Source organism: Drosophila persimilis, unplaced genomic scaffold (genome assembly GCF_003286085.1).
Source record: "Drosophila persimilis strain 14011-0111.01,24,50 unplaced genomic scaffold, DperRS2 tig00001296-arrow-arrow-pilon, whole genome shotgun sequence".
Classification (NCBI taxonomy): Eukaryota; Metazoa; Arthropoda; class Insecta; order Diptera; family Drosophilidae; genus Drosophila; species Drosophila persimilis.
The window spans coordinates 20263-40007 of record NW_020825460.1 but is presented as its reverse complement, the minus strand read 5'-3'; the positions used below and the strand labels follow the sequence as shown (position 1 = coordinate 40007).

At 50.5% G+C, this 19745-nt stretch overlaps 3 protein-coding genes across 3 annotated transcripts; 1 reads left to right on the top strand and 2 right to left on the bottom strand.

Annotated features, from left to right (window-relative positions):
* Positions 1-1937: 1937 nt before the first annotated feature.
* On the bottom strand, positions 1938-2303 carry LOC113566938. The gene has a single exon (XM_026994170.1). The coding sequence runs from the start codon at positions 2301-2303 to the stop codon at positions 1938-1940; it is 366 nt and encodes a 121-aa protein (XP_026849971.1).
* A 6849-nt stretch (positions 2304-9152) lies between these two features.
* On the top strand, positions 9153-11811 carry LOC113566936 (probable serine hydrolase). Its single transcript, XM_026994147.1, has 2 exons — positions 9153-9407; positions 10614-11811. Exons 1-2 carry the CDS (start codon positions 9324-9326, stop codon positions 11637-11639), a joined length of 1110 nt encoding a protein of 369 aa, XP_026849948.1. The 5' UTR covers positions 9153-9323; the 3' UTR covers positions 11640-11811.
* A 1282-nt stretch (positions 11812-13093) lies between these two features.
* LOC6601246 lies at positions 13094-15086 on the bottom strand. The gene is made up of 3 exons (XM_026994164.1): positions 15008-15086; positions 14685-14930; positions 13094-14634 (listed from the first exon to the last, which is right to left on the bottom strand). Exons 1-3 carry the CDS (start codon positions 15078-15080, stop codon positions 13481-13483), a joined length of 1473 nt encoding a protein of 490 aa, XP_026849965.1. The 5' UTR covers positions 15081-15086; the 3' UTR covers positions 13094-13480.
* Positions 15087-19745: the final 4659 nt, after the last annotated feature.

Here is a 19745-nt window from a genome sequence, read left to right as displayed (position 1 = left end):
ATTAACGCTTTATAAATTGTTAATTATAATGAGTCCAGCGAGAGAGCGAAAGAGAGGGAGAGCTCCACTAACAATAGCGACATGATTTACATGAGAGCTTAACGTTTTATGCGGGCAAAACTAGTTCAGAAATGGGCATAAGACGAGGAGGAGGATGAGGAGGAGGGGGCCCAGGAGGAGGGGGGTCCGGCTATCCCCGAGTATATGCATGTATGTATATCCCCCATAGACACGAGAAGCCATGGCCATCGCCACGCTCTGTACCTCATTATGGCCAGGATGCCATGTGTCGAGTCGGAGGATGCCAGGATGTTGCCTTTGGGCGCTTATCCGACTGACATTTCATTTTTACACATCAACAGCTGCCGAGGCAGCACCACAGCACCACCAAGGAGTGGGAGGAGGACGGGGAGCACGTACCACACATGCCCAGACCCCCTGCGGCCATCATACGAGTTTATAGAGATATGGAATTAGAATTACAGCCATAACAATCACGATTATAATGACAACGAACTCGTTAGGGATAGCAGCAAGGCAGCAGGAGCAGCGGGGGGGTGGGGCCCTGGATGTGGGCGGTTGGATTTGGTTGGGATAATTTATATGCAGCTCAAGTGATGATGCAAGCTTACAACTAAAAATTTCCCCTCATTTATAATGCAATGCAGAAAATGCTGCACACAGCCCCCCCCACAGAGCCCCACATTGTCTCCTTCAGGGCGAGACAGAGAGAGACTGGGAGAGAGAGAGAGAAGCCAGCACACGCATTACAGACACGTGCTTAAGAAGATGATGATGATAGATTTGCGAACAATTGCTGCGCTCAAGCTGAGCCAGTTCTGTCCTCCTTATCGCGGCCGAATGCCGAACAATGGCAGTGCTGCTGCCTGATGCCCCAACGGGGGACTCCACAACGAACAGGGGATGCCCTCACCATGGAGAAAGAGCTTTGGATGGACGTGAAAGAGGGCAAACAGGGGGAGGGCATAAGATACATACAGCAAAGGTTTTTAGCCCCAGAAGTGGGCCTCCGTTGAAACCTATCCCCAATATATATGGGTCACAAAACACCTCTAAGAATCCACCCAATTCGGAGGGACCAACCCCCGGCTCACTCGCCTCGCTTGCGCTGATAGTTTCTGGAATTTTCTTTGCCACAGAAATCCCCTCAAAAGGGCTATGCCCCCACACAAGTTGCTCCTTTCGTGTGAAGAGTATTTGCAAATTACTCGAGCATATTGCCTGACATTGTTGCTGCTTCTGCTGCTGCTCGGCTCTGTCTGTCTTGCCACTGCCACTCCCTACCCTTGTGCGTCACTGTGGCCGTTGTTGTTGTTGCTACTTTGTGATAAATTCGATGCCATTTAATGTTGCAGCAACACCCACGCGATCAGAGAGCCTCCCACGCTGGAGAGATAATTTTTCAAGCAGCAGCAGGCGCCGCCAGCGACATGACAAACCCAAGGACTCGGCACTCTTCACTCGGGACTCGACTCTGGGACCCCTGGACCCAGTCTCCAAGTGGAAGCAAGCAGAAAAGTTGCAGATCATACGTATAAATAGGCTGAGAACCGGGAGCATCAATCACCGGCACAGATTTTTCCACAATTCTCGTATATTTTTTATGAATTTTATTAATGGCCAAAAGTGCGCTTTGTTTGGTTATAAAAATAGGCATATCTGCTGCTTAATGATTAATCAAAGGCTGTGCGGAAGAAGAGGAACAAATGAATGTGGATGTGTGTCTGGAGGTGGATTTGATTATTTGATTGTTGGTGGGGCTGTTGTGGTGTGGCTGCTGTGGTGGTGTGGCTGCTGGCTGGCTGGCAATTGGCACATTGTCCTGACTTCATCCTGTGGCCTTCAGAGGCTCCAGGAGATGTCAGTGTCCCTCTCTCTCTGGTGGAGGGGGGACATTGGGGTGGGGGCATCGCCCTCTAATTGGGATTCAGCTTCACTTCAGCTGTGGCCGCATTGAGGCGCGAATGGGTGGGCAGATTGCGCTCCTTCTTCTCCACGAAGATCTGGTAGTGGCCCTCGCCATAGCCAAAGCCGTGCATGCTCTTGTGCATGGCATCGGGTATGAACTTGAAGCCGCCGCGTCTCTCCATCAATGGGGAGTCCTCCTCCTTCTCCTTCTTCTCCTCCCTGTCCCGCTCGTCGCAGTCACAGTCGGACTGCGGGCAAGCGGTGCGGTTCTCGAGGATGCAGAAGAGCTGCAGGCACTTGCGCATCACGTAGATCATCAGCAGGATGATCAGGTTGGTGGCAAACAGATGCTTGCGCGGCGCAAGGAACAGCATCCTAAGCACTTGGGCACACTGGGTCTATAGCTATCACAGACACTACGACTTCTACGACTTCTACGACTACGATGGCTGCGATGGCTGGCGCTGGCTGACAATCACTGCTGACAGACGACGACTGAATGAGGGATCGTCCTTCTGCCAGAGCCTATATATGCGGCGGCCTCTACCTAACTACCTAGGTAGACCACCCACCCCCTGGCCTGCCCCTGGCCGTGGCCGTGGGTTTTCTTTTGGGTCTTTCGGACTGTACCTTCCAGGATATACAGCATGTACCTACTACTTGGCTAGTCCTTCAGATTAGGTAATCATCTCCAAGAAGGCGACAGACGGCCAAATGTGTTTATGATTTTGCGGAAAATGTCCAAGCCGTCAGGCAGCGGCACAGCAGCGCAGTCTCTGCCACAAACGGTTGATGCCTCAGTGGCTGGCTGTACCCGTAAACACGACGCGACCACAGCAGTAACTTTCCTTCGAACAAACAATTAAAGATCTCCATACACACACACACACACACACACATACGTACACAGATGTGGATATAGGTATAGGATCGATTCTGGGGAAAGACATATGGCTTCTAGTTGCTGGCTTTAAGCATTAGTCGGGTCTCTACTAGGGTCTGGGGACCAATCTTCCTATGGGAATCCCACTGGATGGACACCACACTTACTCTTCCCTTTGCCAAGCCTTTGATAGCCATTGCTTGGGCTTTCATCTAATCAAAGGATCCCCAAAAGAGCATAATTATGCACTTATCCAGAGCTCTCCTACACTTCCTTCATAGACCTTTAGTAGTGGGACCTTTAACCCTTGAAATCATTCCCTGATTCGCTCTATTTTCTCTTATTTTTTGCATAATATAACAGTACTAAGGGGCAAGCTTCCTGCTTCCTCGCTTAGCTCGTGCGCCAACCCCAGGCTCACTCGCCCGACAACCTTCCAGAACCTCCTTTTAGTCCCTTCTTCACCTTAAAGAAGCCTCTCCCCTCACCTTGGCGTTGGTGAAATTTCTCCCAGTGCACTTTTCGCACAGCCGCCTGCTGGAGCCTTTTTTCACGTTTATGCAACTGCAGCAAAGTGAATTTCCCCCTGTCCTGGCTGTGTCGCCGCTGCCTCCATCTGCTTCCATTGCTGGCAAAAAGTGGCATAAATTCACAAATTGAATATAAATAAATTTCCTGCCAGGCAATCGCACCGAAAAAAAAGCGTAGAAGAGTGGAATAAATATCCTAGAAGGAGGATCCATACATCCACTACTCATATTCGTATTGGTGTGCGTGTGCGTGCGTGTGTGTGTGTGTGTGGCACGTTCCACGCCCCGTCCATAGATGCTACAGTCAATTGAATTTGAATGTGGACCAGACTCCAGGCCAGGAGCCATGAAAAGAGGGGGTAGAGGAGAAAAACGTTGCCATAAAAATGGCGAAAATATGTTGGCCAACAGGAAAAGATGGTCGGGTCGATAGACTGGCGAGAAAAAGCTGGTAGTCGGTCTGGGCCGAAAGCAAACCCCCCAACTAATCAATGAAGCTGCCACCGCACTCATTAGGGAGGGAGAAGGAAACTTTTTTTTTGCCGTTCTGCTTTTCACCTGCTTAAAATTCTCTGGTGGGGAAAACGTGGCAAAAAGAAGAGCTGAAACCCCCCCCCCCCCTGAGGAGAAGTTGGCCCAAAAGTTTACGACGAAGGAACATCCTCATTGGACGCGAGTGACTTTTTGCCTTCTGGTTTCGATTTACGCGCGGCCACACACAGTGCATCCCAAATGTCCAGGGGAACAGTAGAAGGGGCAGGGGCAGGGCCAGGGGCTGGGGTGTGGCCAGTGGCTGGGGCAGCCCCAGTCGGCCCCAGCAATTTGCCTTCATTTGTTGACTTAATCATTTGATTGCGTTTTTCTGCACGCGCTGATTGAATTTTTCAGCCAAGGCGAAAGTTTTGGGCGTGTCCCAGTTTCGTCGGTTTTCTGTTCTCGATTTCTGGTCGCCTTTCCCCCATCTGGGGAAATCAAGCTAATTAGTTTAATTGATAGTTGTGGGCACGGTGCTGGCCATGCGGCGATTTGGTTGCAGCAAAACACGCAAATCAAGCGATGGGCCATGGGCGAAACTTTTTTTTGGCAGTGGCAGAAAAACCACAAAACGTTTGGACAGTGGGATATGGCAACCCAATGAAGGGAGATCTGCAAGTAGGGCTCAAGGAGGACACTCTTCCATCGAATCAATGGATGCTCCGTATCATCATTTCTGTGGAGACTCTAAATCGAAGACCAGAGGGGCAGCAGAAGGTGCTAACGGACGGTTCGAGACGATCTCGTTGGAGTCTTAACTGGTTTCTCCTTTTACTGTAAGACTCTCCCCCGATCTCACCTGATCATAGAAGTACTCTACCGATTCCGTCGCATTGTATCTTTGGGACCCGCTCTGAAAACAATCCCAATTCCCTCCCATTAAATTTTCATAAATATCGATAGCTGGCTGGCGTTGCAAGTTCCCCCCCCCCCCCCCCCCACTCTTGGGGCGCCGCAAATCAATTGAAAATAAATATTTCTCCTCGATATTTATGTGCCGCATGTGTGCTGGCATTTAAGATGAGTTTTTGATGAAACCAAATAAATTTCATAAATGGCAGCCATGGCCACCACATCCCCCCCCCCCCCCGCCCCCTATCCTCCCCACGGAGGAGGTATTGAGGTGTGCCACTGCGTACGGGTACGTGCTTGGCCAGACTTCGTGTTTCGAGGGCGTGGCGGGGCACGGGGCACGGGGCACGGGGCACGGGGCACGGGGCACGGGGCACGGGGCATGCTTCATAAATATTTATGATATGCTGCTTGCCACAGGAATATCTGCTCTGCATCTCTCCTTCTCTTTCTTCTTCTCTTTCTCCTTCTTCTGCTCTGTGTCTCTCGCTTTCTCTTTCATTCTTCTAACTGATTTTTTGGTTCGCGTTGGCCATAAAAAGTAACGCGTAAAATCAACAAAAAAATACAAAATGTTGCTTTAACCCACTAGTGACTCTCCGATTAACCCCCGGCAGAAGCAGCAGCAGGGGCAGGAGCACCGTGCCCCATAATAAATTATGCATTAAAAAGTTCAACGTTCAACGTTCAACTTGATTTTGATTGTGTTCTCCAGGGCGGCAATTGCTCCTTCAGCGTTAGAGAGGAGGGGATGCTCCAGGACCTGCACGCTCCACTCTCCACGCTCCACGCTCCACGCTCCATCGTGGCTATATCTGGACTACCTGTCGCCAAAGTTTTCCGCTGCTGAGGATTTCGTCTGGCCGGCCATTTTAGGGACATTATCCTGCAGTCACAGTCCCAGTCTTGGGCTAGGACGAAAGCCGAAAACCGAACACGGAACACCGAAAACCAGGACAAGAGCCAGGACGAGAAGGACGAGCAGGACGAGCAGGACGAGAAGGACGCTTGACAGTAAAATTTATTCTAATGCGATTTGCATTTATTTCGCTTGGCATAATCTCTGCTGCCTCCGCCAGGAACATCCTCCACGATGAAAATGAAGCAGAATTAACTTTAAATTCTACTGAAATTGGCATTCTGGGGACAGGTCCTGTGCTGCTGCCAGGCGGAGGCCAGTTTATGGCCTTTTACTGACCATAATGCTAAAAACTGTCCGTTTACTTAGCTGAAGGATTGCCACAACCCAGGGGGAGGGGGCACCATTAGGCAAAGGTACAAGAAAGACAACACCAGGAGGCAGGAGGCAGGAGGCAGAAGGCAGGATGCTGAAACAGTGGCAACAGCAATTGCAACCTGCAGCATCTCCCCTCCCTCTCCACTGCTGGATCTCAATCTGCATCTGCAGCATCCATCAGACCAAACAATTTCCGTCAAATTTCCATGCGCCGACAAAAGCTTTTCACTTGAGTGCCAGACAAAAGTCCACCCCACACCCCACCCCACGCCCCCCTCCACCCCAGACCATGGGAAAAGCAGCCATCCATCCAGTCGTGGCAGATAAAAAGCCATGTAAACGAAGTTTATATACTCTGCAGATTGGCAGCCAATTAGGAGGATTGCATCTGGGCTCTAATTGAGTGAAAACTGCACAGAAACAGAAGGATTAGTTTGTAATTGCAGGGCTGGCAAGGGGGGGGGGGGGGGGGGGGGCGGGGCCCTCTACCCCCTTGATACCACAACAAAGTAAGCCAACTACAGGGTATGCCAGGGTCGATGCCACCTCATTGCCCGGGCTGCCTTCTGGCATCTCCTTAGCAGGCATATTCAAAGCCATTACTTTGCGTTTTACACCTTGGAACAACATTAGGGCCACTGCAGAGGATTGAGACGGTGAACGGCGGTACGGCAGGGCAGGACACGTCGCTGGGCGTGGCTGGCTGGATGGCTGTCTTCGCTTTGGCATAAATCCAGCAAATGCTGAGTATACGAGTACTCGAGTATTTGTATTGGTAGAGGAGCACGGGAAAACCGCGCGAATAAATCCGTAAGAAACGCGGAAGGTCTATATTACAACCGTAACCGATTTGGCTCGGAAATGCTGGGTTTTTCGACAAGTAAATTCTGAAATATTCAGTTAGGAGTTCACCGGAAGCTGAATCGATGGGTAGGTAGGTTTTTAAGGCATGTATATGCCCCCATCCCGGCGGTGATAGTTCTGGGTCGACAAAGAGACCCAAGAGACCAATTTTAAGATGGGACACGTTCCACAGCTTGTCCCAAAGTAAAGTTCCGAAAAGGCACAAATCGCTTATCTATTTGCCACTGGAGGCGCCGCCATCTCCATCGCCATCGCGTCATCAACCATCGGAGAGAGGCAGACAGAGAGGGAGAGGAGGAAGCCAGCTCCAGTTTGGGTTCGGGTCATTAGCCACCTTTGGTTGACTGACTGGGCGATGCTCCATAGCCACAGCAGCAGCAGCAGCAGCAGCAGCTGTCTGGAGTACAGAGGAGTGCAGAGGGGCGAGGAGGGCGAGGGGGGCGAGTGTCATTCAAATGTCATTAGTGACACTGATGCAGCAGCAGGAGGCTCCACAGCAGGGCACCGGGGCACCGGGGCACCGGGGCAGAGCAGGTGGCATAGCAGAGCTGCAGAGGTGCATGCATCGTAATTTGATTTCGAGGCGCCACACCAAATTGAGGGCCAAGGAAGGCGCTAACAGGATCCCGCCACTTGGCGAGGCGTCAGCTGTATTTGATTAAACGTTGAGCCAGTTGAACCATCAGAAACCCATCCAGGGGGCACTTTTAGAGGCCCGCCGAAGATGCACCTCTCCCACTCTCTCTCTGTCTCTCTCTCTCTCTCTTTCTATTCCATGTATCGTTTGCCGTTTTAATTGCAGTGGAAATTAAAAAGGCTTTGCATACTTTTCAGCGATTGCCAGATTTATGATTCCAATTTGTTATTTATGGCTCGAAACAGAAAAGAACAGAGCAGAGCAGCGAAGCAATATTCAATTTGTGCACTCCACGAAGATTTATGTGCTGGACGCACCCCCGCACCCCCGCACCAACAGCCCGAGGCGCCTCTCGTGCGCTGTCCACTTTGAAACAGTTTCCATTTAGCCAAAAACTAAACAAATTCATTTTGTGTAAACTGTTGTCGGCGGCTTTATTCGATTCGAATGGATTTTTGAATACATTTTGTGTGCTATAGCCCCGATCAAATCTCTCTCTCAGCAAGCCATATTTTTTTTTATTGAGGTTTACCCTCCCGCCAAAAAAGAGGTAAATAAATTCTTATTGATTTGCTTTTGTGTATTAATTTGTTGAACCGATTGAAGCTGAACGCCAACGAAAAACGCTCCAAAGCACACACACACACACACACACACACACACACACACACACACACACATAAAACGTATTCATTTGGATTTTATTGGCTATGTGATTGTTTTTATTTTAATATTTTATACTTGGCGTTCGATTTCGTTTTGCCATTTCAAAAAATCTCATAAAAATTATATATAAAATGGGAAAATTTTACTCTCTCTCTCTCTCTCTCTCTCTCTCTCTCTGTCTGTCTGTCTGCCCTGTCATCGCAAAGTACTCTTATTTTGTTGAAGAGTACAATATTTATTTTCCTGTTTTGTAATTTGAGATCTAGTAACACGATGGCATCAATTATTTGATGGCTGCCTTTGACCACAAATTGAAAATGTTTGGAAATGTAATCTGTAAAGGAAATTGAAAATTGCCAATTGGCATAAGTGCCGACGTTTTTTATATGAAACGTCCATTGCCATCACGGCGAGTCATTCCTAACACATTCTGAGTGTCTTGTAGGCATAATTGGCCAAATATATGTATTAGAAAACATTATGGAGATCTACAATTTAATTCCGAGATATACTCGTATTTTGTATACTTTGACCCCTTGTCGTTTTGCCCTTGCCAAAGTTCTTTTTGTTTATTCATGCTATCGGAACATGCTAGAGCTTTCGCTCTCCCGTATTTATCACTCTGCATGAGTATATCTCTCTCTGCCTATGGCACACTCGCTGTAAAACTATCCATCTCCCTCTCTCCACATAGCAGTACCGCTCGCTCTCCCGCTCAAAGCCAAGCATGATAGAACATGCTTTTGCCAGCAAAAGCTTCGTAGCGATCTGCCGTAGTTCGCTCTCTCTCTGCCTCCCTCCCTCCCTCCCTCCCACTCTTCGTTTTGCTTTCGCGAGGTGTCTGCTCTCACCTTAGCGGCTGTATCCCGATTGTTGTTGGTGTTGTTGTTCTTGCCGGCTGAATGGCTGATTAAAGTTCAGTCCCGTGTCTGCGCCTCGACATCGTCCGAGTCGAGTGGGATTTAATCGGCCTCTGGGGCCAAACACGCTTTAGTTTTGTTTACGCGCTAGTGGCGTGCACTTCCCCAGTTCCCACTCTCTCTCTCTCTCTCTCTCTCTCTCTCACTCTCTCTCTGTTAATTTAGTTATTGCATAAAAATAGACAACTTTTCCCACTGCTTAATGACACGCGTGTGTCGGATTTAGTTGAGAGATTGTGCCATTTATTACGGACCAAATCCCCAATACACAATGACATCCACGGCGGGTGGCGGTGCCGCGGCAGGAGGCGGTGGCGGGGACGGTGATGGAAAACAGATTGAGCAACATGAACAGGTAATTATGGTATACGATTGGACAGAGTGTGCGTTCTTTGCGTTCTGTGCGATCTGGGAGAGTGTTTGCTGTCGTGTCATAAAAAGTTATTGAATGTTATACGCGACCTTATCGCGCGGGGGCCAAGTAGATTTCCCCATGAAAATCCACAGACATATGTACCCCGCCCCTCTACCTTTGGACGCAATTGCATTCTTATCGCCTTGGACTCACCTGATAAGATTCCCTCCCGCCGCCCTCGAAGCGGAATCAAAGTCAATGGCTACCGATGGAATTTGCAAAGTGGAGTGATTTTTTGTTTGTTTGTTTTTCGTTCGGCACAAAACCCTAGACACACACGACCACACGACCAAAGTGGTGGGTGGGCGGGCCTTTTGTGTGTTATGAGGAGCTCATTAGGGGAGTTCATCAAAGTGTCGGCGTAGGAAACTTTGCTTGCCGTAAAAGTTTCACAGACAAAGCTTTGCGCTCTCGCTCTCTCTCTCTCGCGATTGCTCTGCATACTTGAGAGAGCATTTTGGCGCTAATTTTCAAGCTGAGCGACCGAACAAAAGTAAAGTTTTGCATGTGCAACATCAGTCAATTGCTGAGACAGTGAAATCTGCCACTAAAGAATCTAGACAGCAGCTCCATTAAGCGCGCACGTTTCAATGCTCCTCGTACACCTCTTGGTACACCTGTTGTTCCCTCGGCAGAACCCCCACTGTACCCCTATCGATTGATACGCCTGGGGAACAAGCACACACATATCCCCTCCAAAAAAAAACTAGATGATAAATTGTTGCAAGGGAGAATGCTCGGTGGGGCCTGTCCGCCTGTCCGTCAATTGACACCTGGGCCCCAACTCAGTTGTCAACCGATTCAACTTTTTCACACAAAGCGATTGATCAAACCGAGCCCCAGCAGATGAGGCGGTGGCAATGGTTGCGAGTGGGAATCGAAAGGAAATGCCAGAGGCACATTTTCCACCTATAACCAGGTTGGTTTTCCTGCCGGACGGGACGGGACAGGACGGGACAGGACAGGACAGGACAGACACGGACACGGTCACGGACAGGAGAGAACAGCAGGCCGACAGGCTACCAGCTACCTCACTGGCAATTAACAGCTAACAAGGAGAACGAACCCCTCCCTATCTAACCCTTCAGCCATCTCTCTCTCTCTCTCTCTCTCTCGCTCACATACCCTATGCCCTGCTCGTTGCAGGAACCCATGGATGTGCGCATCGATATGCCGTGGGGTTATGTGGTCGGCCGCTGGTACGGCAATCGCCAGGTACGTCCCATCCTGGCCCTCCACGGCTGGCTGGACAATTTAGGGACGTGGAACGAGCTGCTGCCGCTGCTGCCCACGCACCTGGGCGTGCTCTGCATTGACCTGCCCGGCCACGGCTACTCCTCGAAGCTGCCCGAGGGGATTGCCTACCACTTTGTGGACTACCTGTGCGTGATCCTGCGCATCATGGAGGAGTACGGCTGGCAGAAGGTGTCGCTGATGGCCCACTCCATGAGCGCCATGCTCTGCTTTGTCTTTGCCTCGCTCTATCCGCACCGCATGGACCTGCTCATCAGCGTGGACATCGTGAAGACGCGCTACCGCAAGCCCGCCTCGCAGATTGATTACCTGCGCACCAACATCGAGGGCTACATGCTGGAGGACGAGCGCTTCGCCAACGCCAAGCGGCAGGAGCCCCCCTCCTACACCTACGCGGAGCTGGAGCAGGTCCTGCACAAGGGCTCCGATCGGTCGGTGCTCCTCGAGAACTGCCACCACATACTCGAGCGGAACGTGACCAAGTCCACCAAGTACCCGGACAAGTACTTCTTCTCCCGCGACGGACGCTGCAAATACTACAACGAGTTCCACACGAGCCCCCCCTTTGCCGCGGAGCTGGCGCGCACCATTCGCAACGTTCCGTACTGCGTGATCAAGGGCTCCGAGTCGCACTTCATCGATGAGCAGAGCGACGAGGTCATCGCCATTCTGCGCGAGAACAATCCCCACTTCGAGCTCCACGAGGTGCAGGGCACCCACCACGTGCACCTCAACAATGCCGCCGGTGTGGCGGCCATCATCAATCCGTTCATCATGCGCCACCGTCCGCCGCAACTGGAGACGTGGACGGTCGACAGCGACCAGGGCGAGGACCTGCCCGACGCCGTCAAGGAGTTCAAGCTCGCGGTGGAGGACTCAGAGAACGTCAAGCGGAGAAAGAGAAAAAGCAACCTATAGCTGCTGTCGGCATCTCTGATTAGCAGCGCGAAAAGAGAACCTTTGTTTCTGCACTACCCGCAAATGGTACAGAATTTGATATTTGATTTTGATTATGATTTTGATTGTGATTGCGTGCGTGATGCTTCAAGCGATAATTTTGCGTGAAAATATAGTTTTAATTAAACCATAATTGTATTTCGTATTCAAGGGTCTGTTGTGTTTTCAACTGTCAAAATGGTTGGCCATACGCAAGTGCAGGGGGAGTGTGCACTGGGAGAAAGGCACTACCACCTAATCGGACCTTCTATATAGAGATGATCGGAATCGGAATCTGGCATCATCGGCAACAATCACTCTTCCATCTTACCGAAAGACTGGCTGCCTGCTCGGGGCTAATCCCCTCTCTGCTCGATTCCAACTTCATTTCAGGCCACACTCGAAGTTTGTTCAAGTGCACGCTACCCGCATACCCGCCTTATGTGTGAAACACACACCTTTTTCCACCCACGAGAGTATCTCTATCTGTGGTTTCGGCCTGACCGCACAGCATATTGAGCTGCCGCCCGAAACCGCAACCTAAATTGGTTTAAATAATTTTCCCCATTTATTTTTCTTTGCGCTCTTTGGTTCGTTGGGGTTTGCTCTGGGTTTTGGGGTTTGGGGTTTGGTGGCAGCGGCAGTGATGGGTAGTGTTGGGTAGTGCACCTTTTTTCGATCAATCAATTTTCGTTTAGGTTTTTGGCCATTTAATTTCGCTTTAATCTTTCGGGACGCAGTTCATTGGCCACTTCATTAGTGATAAGGGGATCGGAAATGCTGCTGGATCCACGCTCCTGGCTGCTGGCTGCTGGCTCCTCCTGGATGGCTGGGAATGAACCCCAACAAAGGATGTCCCGGCATCCACTTAAAAACAATGGCGAGGCAAAAACAAAAGAACCTTGTTCGCTCTTCCTCTAAGCCCCTCCCCCCCCCCCCCCCCCCTCCCTCTCTTTCTGTGTGCTTGTGGGTGGATTACCCTGTGGGTGCCGGAAGGTATGCTATACCCTAAGCACCCAGACGTGAACGAGCGAGAGAGAGAGAAAGAGAGAAATCGAACCCGTAGCCGAATCGCATCCGTACGGATGGTGGAGGGAGAATGAAGCCCCTGCGGACTCACGAGGCTTGAAAAAATAAACAAATTTAACGCTTTTATTGCCTTTGCACGTTGCGGATCCGTTGCCGACTACGGGCACCGCTCCGCCCCCTACCCCGGAGTGTTCCGTGTTCAGTTTTCTACGTAAATTAAATTAGGTAGAACCGGAAAAATGTTGCCGAGCAGCCAAAGATGCGATTACGCTTTTTCCCGTCGTTACGAAATTGATAGCGGATATAAATGTTTAATGTTTTGGCAATAAAAATGTAAGGGTGCTCACGGGAGGGGCCCAGGGTATCCAGGGGTATCCTCTCCACTGATAAAGCGACTTTATGATAAATTCAGTTTGCGGTTTTACGCACAATTTAATTTGCTTAAAAATCAATAAAAATCATTAACATTGTTTCCTCGAGAGCAGGTTTTTAGCGGAGACGCTGGAGAATAATATAATGCTGCTCATAAATAATTAATAATCTTTTGTTGGGTAAAGGCTTGCAGCAGATTTGTATCCCAGCAAGCCAGCAACCCAGCAACCCAGCAACGCAGCTGCAGATTATTCTCGTAAATATTTGATGGTAAAAATTATCATTAGCTTGTGGTCAAAGGAAATTAGTTTTCCAGGGAATTAGCAAGAGTAATGCTTCATTTTCCATCGCAAACAATGGGGAAGCCATCGATGAGTAATGGCGGAAAGAAATGAGGGATTGGAAAGTAAAGCACTTTGTTGTCAGAACTTCAGCTTGGGACTGTCGGGGGTGTCGATGAGGCCACTAATCGGATACTGCTGGAAGATGCGACTCTTGGACAGCCGCACGGACTGCAGCTCGTGGGGCGGTTTGTTGTGGGCCAGGAAGTGGTTCGTCGCCCAGAACTGCGTCTGTTCCGCGGCGGAGGAGAGGCGTCGTATGCCCAGCAGGCGATTGCGCACGTCCACGAGGCTGGCGGAGTAGGGCTGCAGCCACTGCACCACGGGGACGGCCAGAGAGGTGAGCACCAGCGAGACCACACTGACCGCCAGCAGGGCCGTCCAAGTGTCATCCACATTCGCCTCGTACTTGTGGCCCTCGAGGATGCCCAGCTGCAGCACGAAGCCGGTGGCCAGGGCCAGCTCCGTGTAGAGGAAGGGCGAGCACTCGAGCAGCCAGTGGAGGGCCTGGCTGGAGAGGACGCCCACGGTGGCGTAGATGAGGCACAGGAAGAGGAAGCAGTGCTCCGACTGCTCCTCGCTGTAGATGCACAGCAGGGCCACGATCAGCGTGACTTGGATGACCCCAAAGAGGAGGTACACCAGCTTGGGGGTGTAGCGCATCAGCAGCAGAGCCCCGAGACCACAGCCGCCGGCGTACAGGACGAACGGCGTGAAGAGCTGCGTCCGCTGCACATAGCCCGTGGTGGCACTCCACATCAGCTGCAGGTAGGTGGGGGAGAAGAGCAGGCAGCTCCTCTGCAGCACCACCAGGAAGCCCCCGAGGACCAGGACCAGCCACTGCCTGTCGGCCAGCAGCCGGTAGTCGGTGCGTCCCACGAACTGTGCGAGCACCGCCTGACGGGGCAGGAACACCATCCGCTCTTCGTTCAGCAGGTTGAAGACCAGGTCCGGCGACTCCTTGTAGTTGTGGCAGCCCAGGTGCTGCAGCAGCTCGTTGAGGCACACCACAGAAACCAGCAGCAGGTCGATCCCGAGGGTAATCAGCCCGCAGCGCTGCGGTTCCATCTCGTTGAAGACCACAAATCCGCTGGCCAGGCCGCAGGCATGCAGGGCGTTCGCCAGGGCGATCCTGGCGGGTCGCAGTCCCGAGGCGTCGCATCGCAGGCTCACGTAGCTAAAGCCCGCCAGGTACACGACGCTCAGGCCCACGAAGTGGAAGTAGTAGCTAACGGCTGGGAGATCGAGTTAGACGGGGGGTTTCCATCGCATCTGCATGACTCACCCAACTGCTTGGTGAGCATGAAGCAGCTCCCCATCAGCGAGCACAACAGGCCGTAGAAGATGACGTAGTAGTGATCGTAACTGTACTTCTGCCTCTTGTGCTTCCGCAGGGTCCAGCCCAGGGCCAGGGCTAAGGTGACGGCGCCGCCCACCAGAGCGTACCAGTGTGGCCACAGATTGTCGTACACATACGCGGACTTTGAGTAGTAGCCCAAGGAGAAACCACTCGCCCACAGGCAGGCCAATGCTTGAGAAGAGAAGCCACACATGAGACAGTGAGTGACAGAGACAGAGACACGTGAAAGTGATGTATCGGAAACATACCCAGCAAATCGGGCATCGAAAACATCGCCACGAGGCGTGTCCGCACGCTGTGCACCTTCGAAGGCAGGTTCATCGTCTAGCTCGCTGTCACATCTACTCCGATGGGGAATAGAAATCGAAATCGAAATGGAAATGGAAATGCATCCCCCGCTTTGGGGCCTTGCGGTGGTTTATTGGTTATCAATGGCACAGCACAGCACAGCACAGCGCCGATAGCGCATCTTGTCGCAAATGCCTCTCCAATCGGTTCAGATAAGATAAATGTCGTACCCAGAACAAGCGACACCCTAATTAAACAGCACCAACGATGATGATGACGATGACGATGTTTGCGAGTTTTGGTCCACAGAAGGACAGAGAGAGACAGAGAGAGAGACAGAGAGAGAGACAGAGAGAGAGAGAGAGAGGACACCTGTTGTGGAATGGAATAGGAATAGGAATGGGTGGGGCAGGGCATGGCACGACTGATAGCAGAAGAGCAGCGAAATTGCTAAAGACAGAAGCAGTGGATGAAGAAATTATTTATAGCAAAAGATTCCATTGAAAGTCAATGGATGATTAAAGAGTAGAACAGAGTTAAATATAACTTTCTTTTGAGAATAAACCTATATATAGATGAACATCAATCGTTGCTAATTAAAGCAATGATTCATATACTAGAGCCCTGCATGAATCCACAATCACAACTATCTGCATGCCTCTTTTATCTCTTTCGATCATTACGAATCCTTCCTTTAGTCCGATTCGGATCAACCTGAATCACAAAGAACTGAGTGCAAGCACTGCGGTGAGTGAGCGAGATAAAAAAACCGAAATTTTCGGATTTGTCGCAGTAAAAATGAGGATGCCTGGAGAATACCGAAGCGAATCCATTCGGTAAATGAAGCTCTACTTCTTGTGTTGAGATAATTCCCTTCAAAATGAATGATTCCATCAATATGACATCCCCTGACACACAGCTATTTTACTGAATTCAAATTCATTCAAATGCGAAATGAAAGATTCAACCGAAATGGTGTTCCTTTCTACCCGTGCATCCCCCACATCTATGTAAATACGCTGTGAGTGTCTCTATCTCTATCTCTATCTGTGTCTCTATCTGTGTCTCTATCGCAGCACCTGCACTCCACAACTAACCCAAATTAACCCACGAGGAGCATGACACAGTTTTCATCTCGTAAAAGTCTGTGGTGCTGCTTCACTCCTCTGCTCTTCAGTGTCCCCCTCTCGCGCGACGCCCCTCCTCTTCGTCGTGGTGAATCCTCATCTAAAAACCCGCGTTAAGTGCATTCTTATTTACCGCAAGCCCCAAAAGCATGCTACACGTTTTTGTGTGCGTTCTGCTTTTGGGAGCAGGTAGTTGCACCTTCCCCCCCTGCATCCCCGCAGTGTGCCCCCCCTCACCCGTGCCCCTGCGTTGAATAGAGAGAAACGAGCAGACAGCAGCAAGCAGCAGCAGCGGTACGCTAATTAGTTGAAGTTGTGCTGCAAGTGTTGCAGTTAATTGACTTTTGACGACCCGTTGTCGCTGCCCCCCTCTCGCCGCTCTCCATCACGCCGTGTTCTCCTCTGTCCTTCGAGGCGAGAAGGAGCTGCGCCTGGGGCTGTGGCTGGGGTCGTGGCAAATCCTTGGTTTACCCGCTATATCCGCCAAGTCATAGCTTTTTATGTGAGAGATTCCCTTTGGCTGCACTTTTTCCTGTTTCTTTTTGCGGTCTCGACTTTGGCCAAAGTTCATTCGGATTTACTTTTCGAGACGCTTATGAATTCAATGAAGCAAACACTAAGCTGCCTCTCAGCGTTGCTCATTCCTCTACCCTCCCCCTCCCCCCACCCCTTCCCCACACTCTTTCCCCCCCGCCCGCTCTGTATCTGAGGGGGAAAGCTTAAAGTGTTGCCAGCAGGAGGACTATCTATCTTTTCTTTTCCTTTCTTTTCCTTTTGGCTCATCTTATCCCGTTTCTCCTTTGACTTCTTAACAAGATTTGCGCTGTAATTACGCATTAAATAACTCTCTGCATCGGAAGCTGCTTCTCGGACAAAATGCAATCTCCTTCTGGTGCTGGTGCTGGTGCTGGTGCTGCCTGCTTCTGGTGCTGCCTGCTGTTGCATAAACATTTCACGTCTCTTTGGCCATAAAACTAAACACATTGGCCTGGCCATAATAATAAATTCAGCTTAGAGGCAGCTGCACGAAGATGCGCAGCCTGTGCAAATAATAGCAAAATGGAATTACATTCTAATGGCCGCGAATCGACCATTTGATGGCCACTAATGTCGTTTGAACAGTGCCACAACGGGCGAGGACGCCACTGTGCTGGAGAGCAACGAAATGCAATTCTCTTGATGCTCTTCGCCAGGGATCGCTCTCTCCCGAGCATACAAACGAGTATATCCATACAGTCCCGTAATGCACATTGATCCCACCCCAGCTTAGAGTACTTTGGCTCTTTCGCTCTAGCTTCAGCCGAAGACAAGGCTGGCGATTGCCAGCCGAAGGCCACGCTTGCGATTGCCAGCCGAAGACAAGGCTCGCGATTGCCAGCCGAAGACAACGCTTGCGATTGCCAGCCGAAGACAACTCTTGCTAGTGCCAGCCGAAGACAACTCTTGCTAGTGCCAGCCGAAGTCTCTCGCGTGTTTCGCTCTCTTCTTCTTTCGCCAAAGAGAGCCCTGCGAACGCGACGCTCGATCTGTTGCTTACCCTAGCAGCGCAGCAGCCTGATCTTCATTTGTGTTCCTCCCTTTGCCGGCATTGTCGTCCCGCCTGTCCGGCATACCCTGTCATACCCTTGCAACAACTGTGATGACGACACAACAACGACTCCGTCTCTCTGGAGGCGGGGAGAGTGCATTTAATTTCGCTGAAGCGGCCACTTAGTGGCCCTCGACAAGGCGGCGGTGGGGCGCACTCCTTCCTTCCTTCCTTCCGTTCGTATAGCTAGTGTTGTTCCTGTTGCTGGTTACCCAGCAGCTGTTGCAGTTGTTGCTGTTGCTGTTGCTGTTGTTACTTTGTTGCCTGTTCCTGTTGTGGTGCTGCATAAATTAAATTAAAGCTAGTGCGCCACTGAGCCACGGCCACACCGCTACACCCGCCACACCCGCCACACCCGCCACACGGCCTTACTGCTGCCGCAACGCCACACAACAATTACTCAGCGAACAAACGCCTAAATCATGTTGCACGTGGCTGCCGCACACCGCACACCGCCTCTCCCTGACCTTCAGACATTTGCAAATGTGTAAACATTTTTCAGAGGCCCGCCGCCTGGTCACACTCACAGGGAGCGGAGTGCACGGAGGAGCTGCAGCAGGAGCGGGAGCGGGAGCAGGAGCTGGAGCTGGTGCTGGAGCTGGAGTGCGTGCTCTCTCCATGTGTCACAGATACTTTGCACTGATTTATGCAAATTGCCTGACCAGCGTGAACGAGGAGGAGAAAAATCATGAAAAATCGTTAATTGTGCAAAGTGCTCGACGTTTTTCATTAAAGTTTTCCTTTGCTTTTCCTCTGCACATTTCTCACACACACACACACACACACACATGCATGAGAGGGCTTTGGATGGCAGCTCTGGCGGCGCCTTTCTCTCCCTCTCTCTCCCTCTCTCTCTCTCGCCTGACTCTCAGCAATTATGTAAATTTTTAAGAGCGCAGCAAAAGTTAATGCTGCTTGCTGCTTGCTGAATATTTGCATTAAAATTGATGCACTTTAAAGCATTCGGGCGAAAGGCATTGCCGAATACCCTGTAATGCGGCCGGGCAGAGTGATTTGGGCATAGAAAGAACCCCAGAAGAGCTGCCTAAATGCTGCATTCTATGCGATGCCCTCCTCGAAGGGACAATCGTCGATTTGCGGTCCCATGAGGTATCCCCGTGTCGTTGCTTTCTTCATATTTGTGTAATTTTCTCTTAGTTTCTTGCTGTTGCTTTCTTATCGCCGACCATTTTTGTTTCTGCAATAATTTTATGCAATGCAGCTGCAACAAAGTGCATTTTAAATGTCTGCCCCATGCGATTTGTGTGTTAATTTTTCATGAGTCAGCATTCAGGCAGGCAGCGGGCAGGAGCTACATACTGCTCCTCCATTCCTCCTCCATTCAAGGAGAGTAATAGGAGGAGGCCATAGAAGGAGAGCGTGGGGGAGAGCGTGGGGGAGGTGGAGACCAAAGCCCAGAGCCATTAAATTAACCCTTTGACGATCTTCTTTCATCCTCTGCTGACGGCTAACTGACGATTGAGAAAATTGCACAAATTGTCATCTGCTGCTGTCGCTGCTTCTGTCGCTGCCGCTGCTGCTGATGATTGGGAAAATTGCATTTTCTTTCCTTTTTTGATGTTAGCTTTCAATTAAAATTTTGTGCTTTCACTAGAGAGAAAGCGAGATAGAGTAAGATTAGTAGCAAAGAGAGACGACCTCATCTATTATTAGTCCAGAAACACACACACACACACACACACACACTCGTATATATTTTTATTCTCGCACTGAAGTTGATTTCATTTCGGCTTCTCCCGTTTTTCCTCGCTTTATGATTGTCAAGGCTCCTTCCTTGCTGTGTCCTTTAATCAAATGGCGGGCTATGAATAATTTTATGAACACGAATTATTTTTATCTAAACAATGTCCGCAGCCAGCCATGCGATGCCCCGAGGTGCAATTACTCAGGTTCAACGAGTTTTCCAAGAAAATTATTAGCCAATCCGAGAGAGACGCAGAAAAGAGCTAGAGGAAAGCAGCA

What these genes read in the sequence shown, in the direction of transcription:
- LOC113566938 (XM_026994170.1), bottom strand. Translation starts at nt 2,303, where the DNA reads ATGCTGTTCCTTGCGCCGCGCAAGCATCTGTTTGCCACCAACCTGATC.
- LOC113566936 (XM_026994147.1), top strand. Translation starts at nt 9,324, where the DNA reads ATGACATCCACGGCGGGTGGCGGTGCCGCGGCAGGAGGCGGTGGCGGG. An exon ending in AGATTGAGCAACATGAACAG is followed by an intron (nt 9,408 to 10,613) that starts GTAATTATGGTA and finishes TGCTCGTTGCAG; the next exon opens with GAACCCATGGATGTGCGCAT.
- LOC6601246 (XM_026994164.1), bottom strand. Translation starts at nt 15,080, where the DNA reads ATGAACCTGCCTTCGAAGGTGCACAGCGTGCGGACACGCCTCGTGGCG. An exon ending in TTCGATGCCCGATTTGCTGG is followed by an intron (nt 14,931 to 15,007) that starts GTATGTTTCCGA and finishes TCTCTTCTCAAG; the next exon opens with CATTGGCCTGCCTGTGGGCG. An exon ending in CATGCTCACCAAGCAGTTGG is followed by an intron (nt 14,635 to 14,684) that starts GTGAGTCATGCA and finishes TCGATCTCCCAG; the next exon opens with CCGTTAGCTACTACTTCCAC.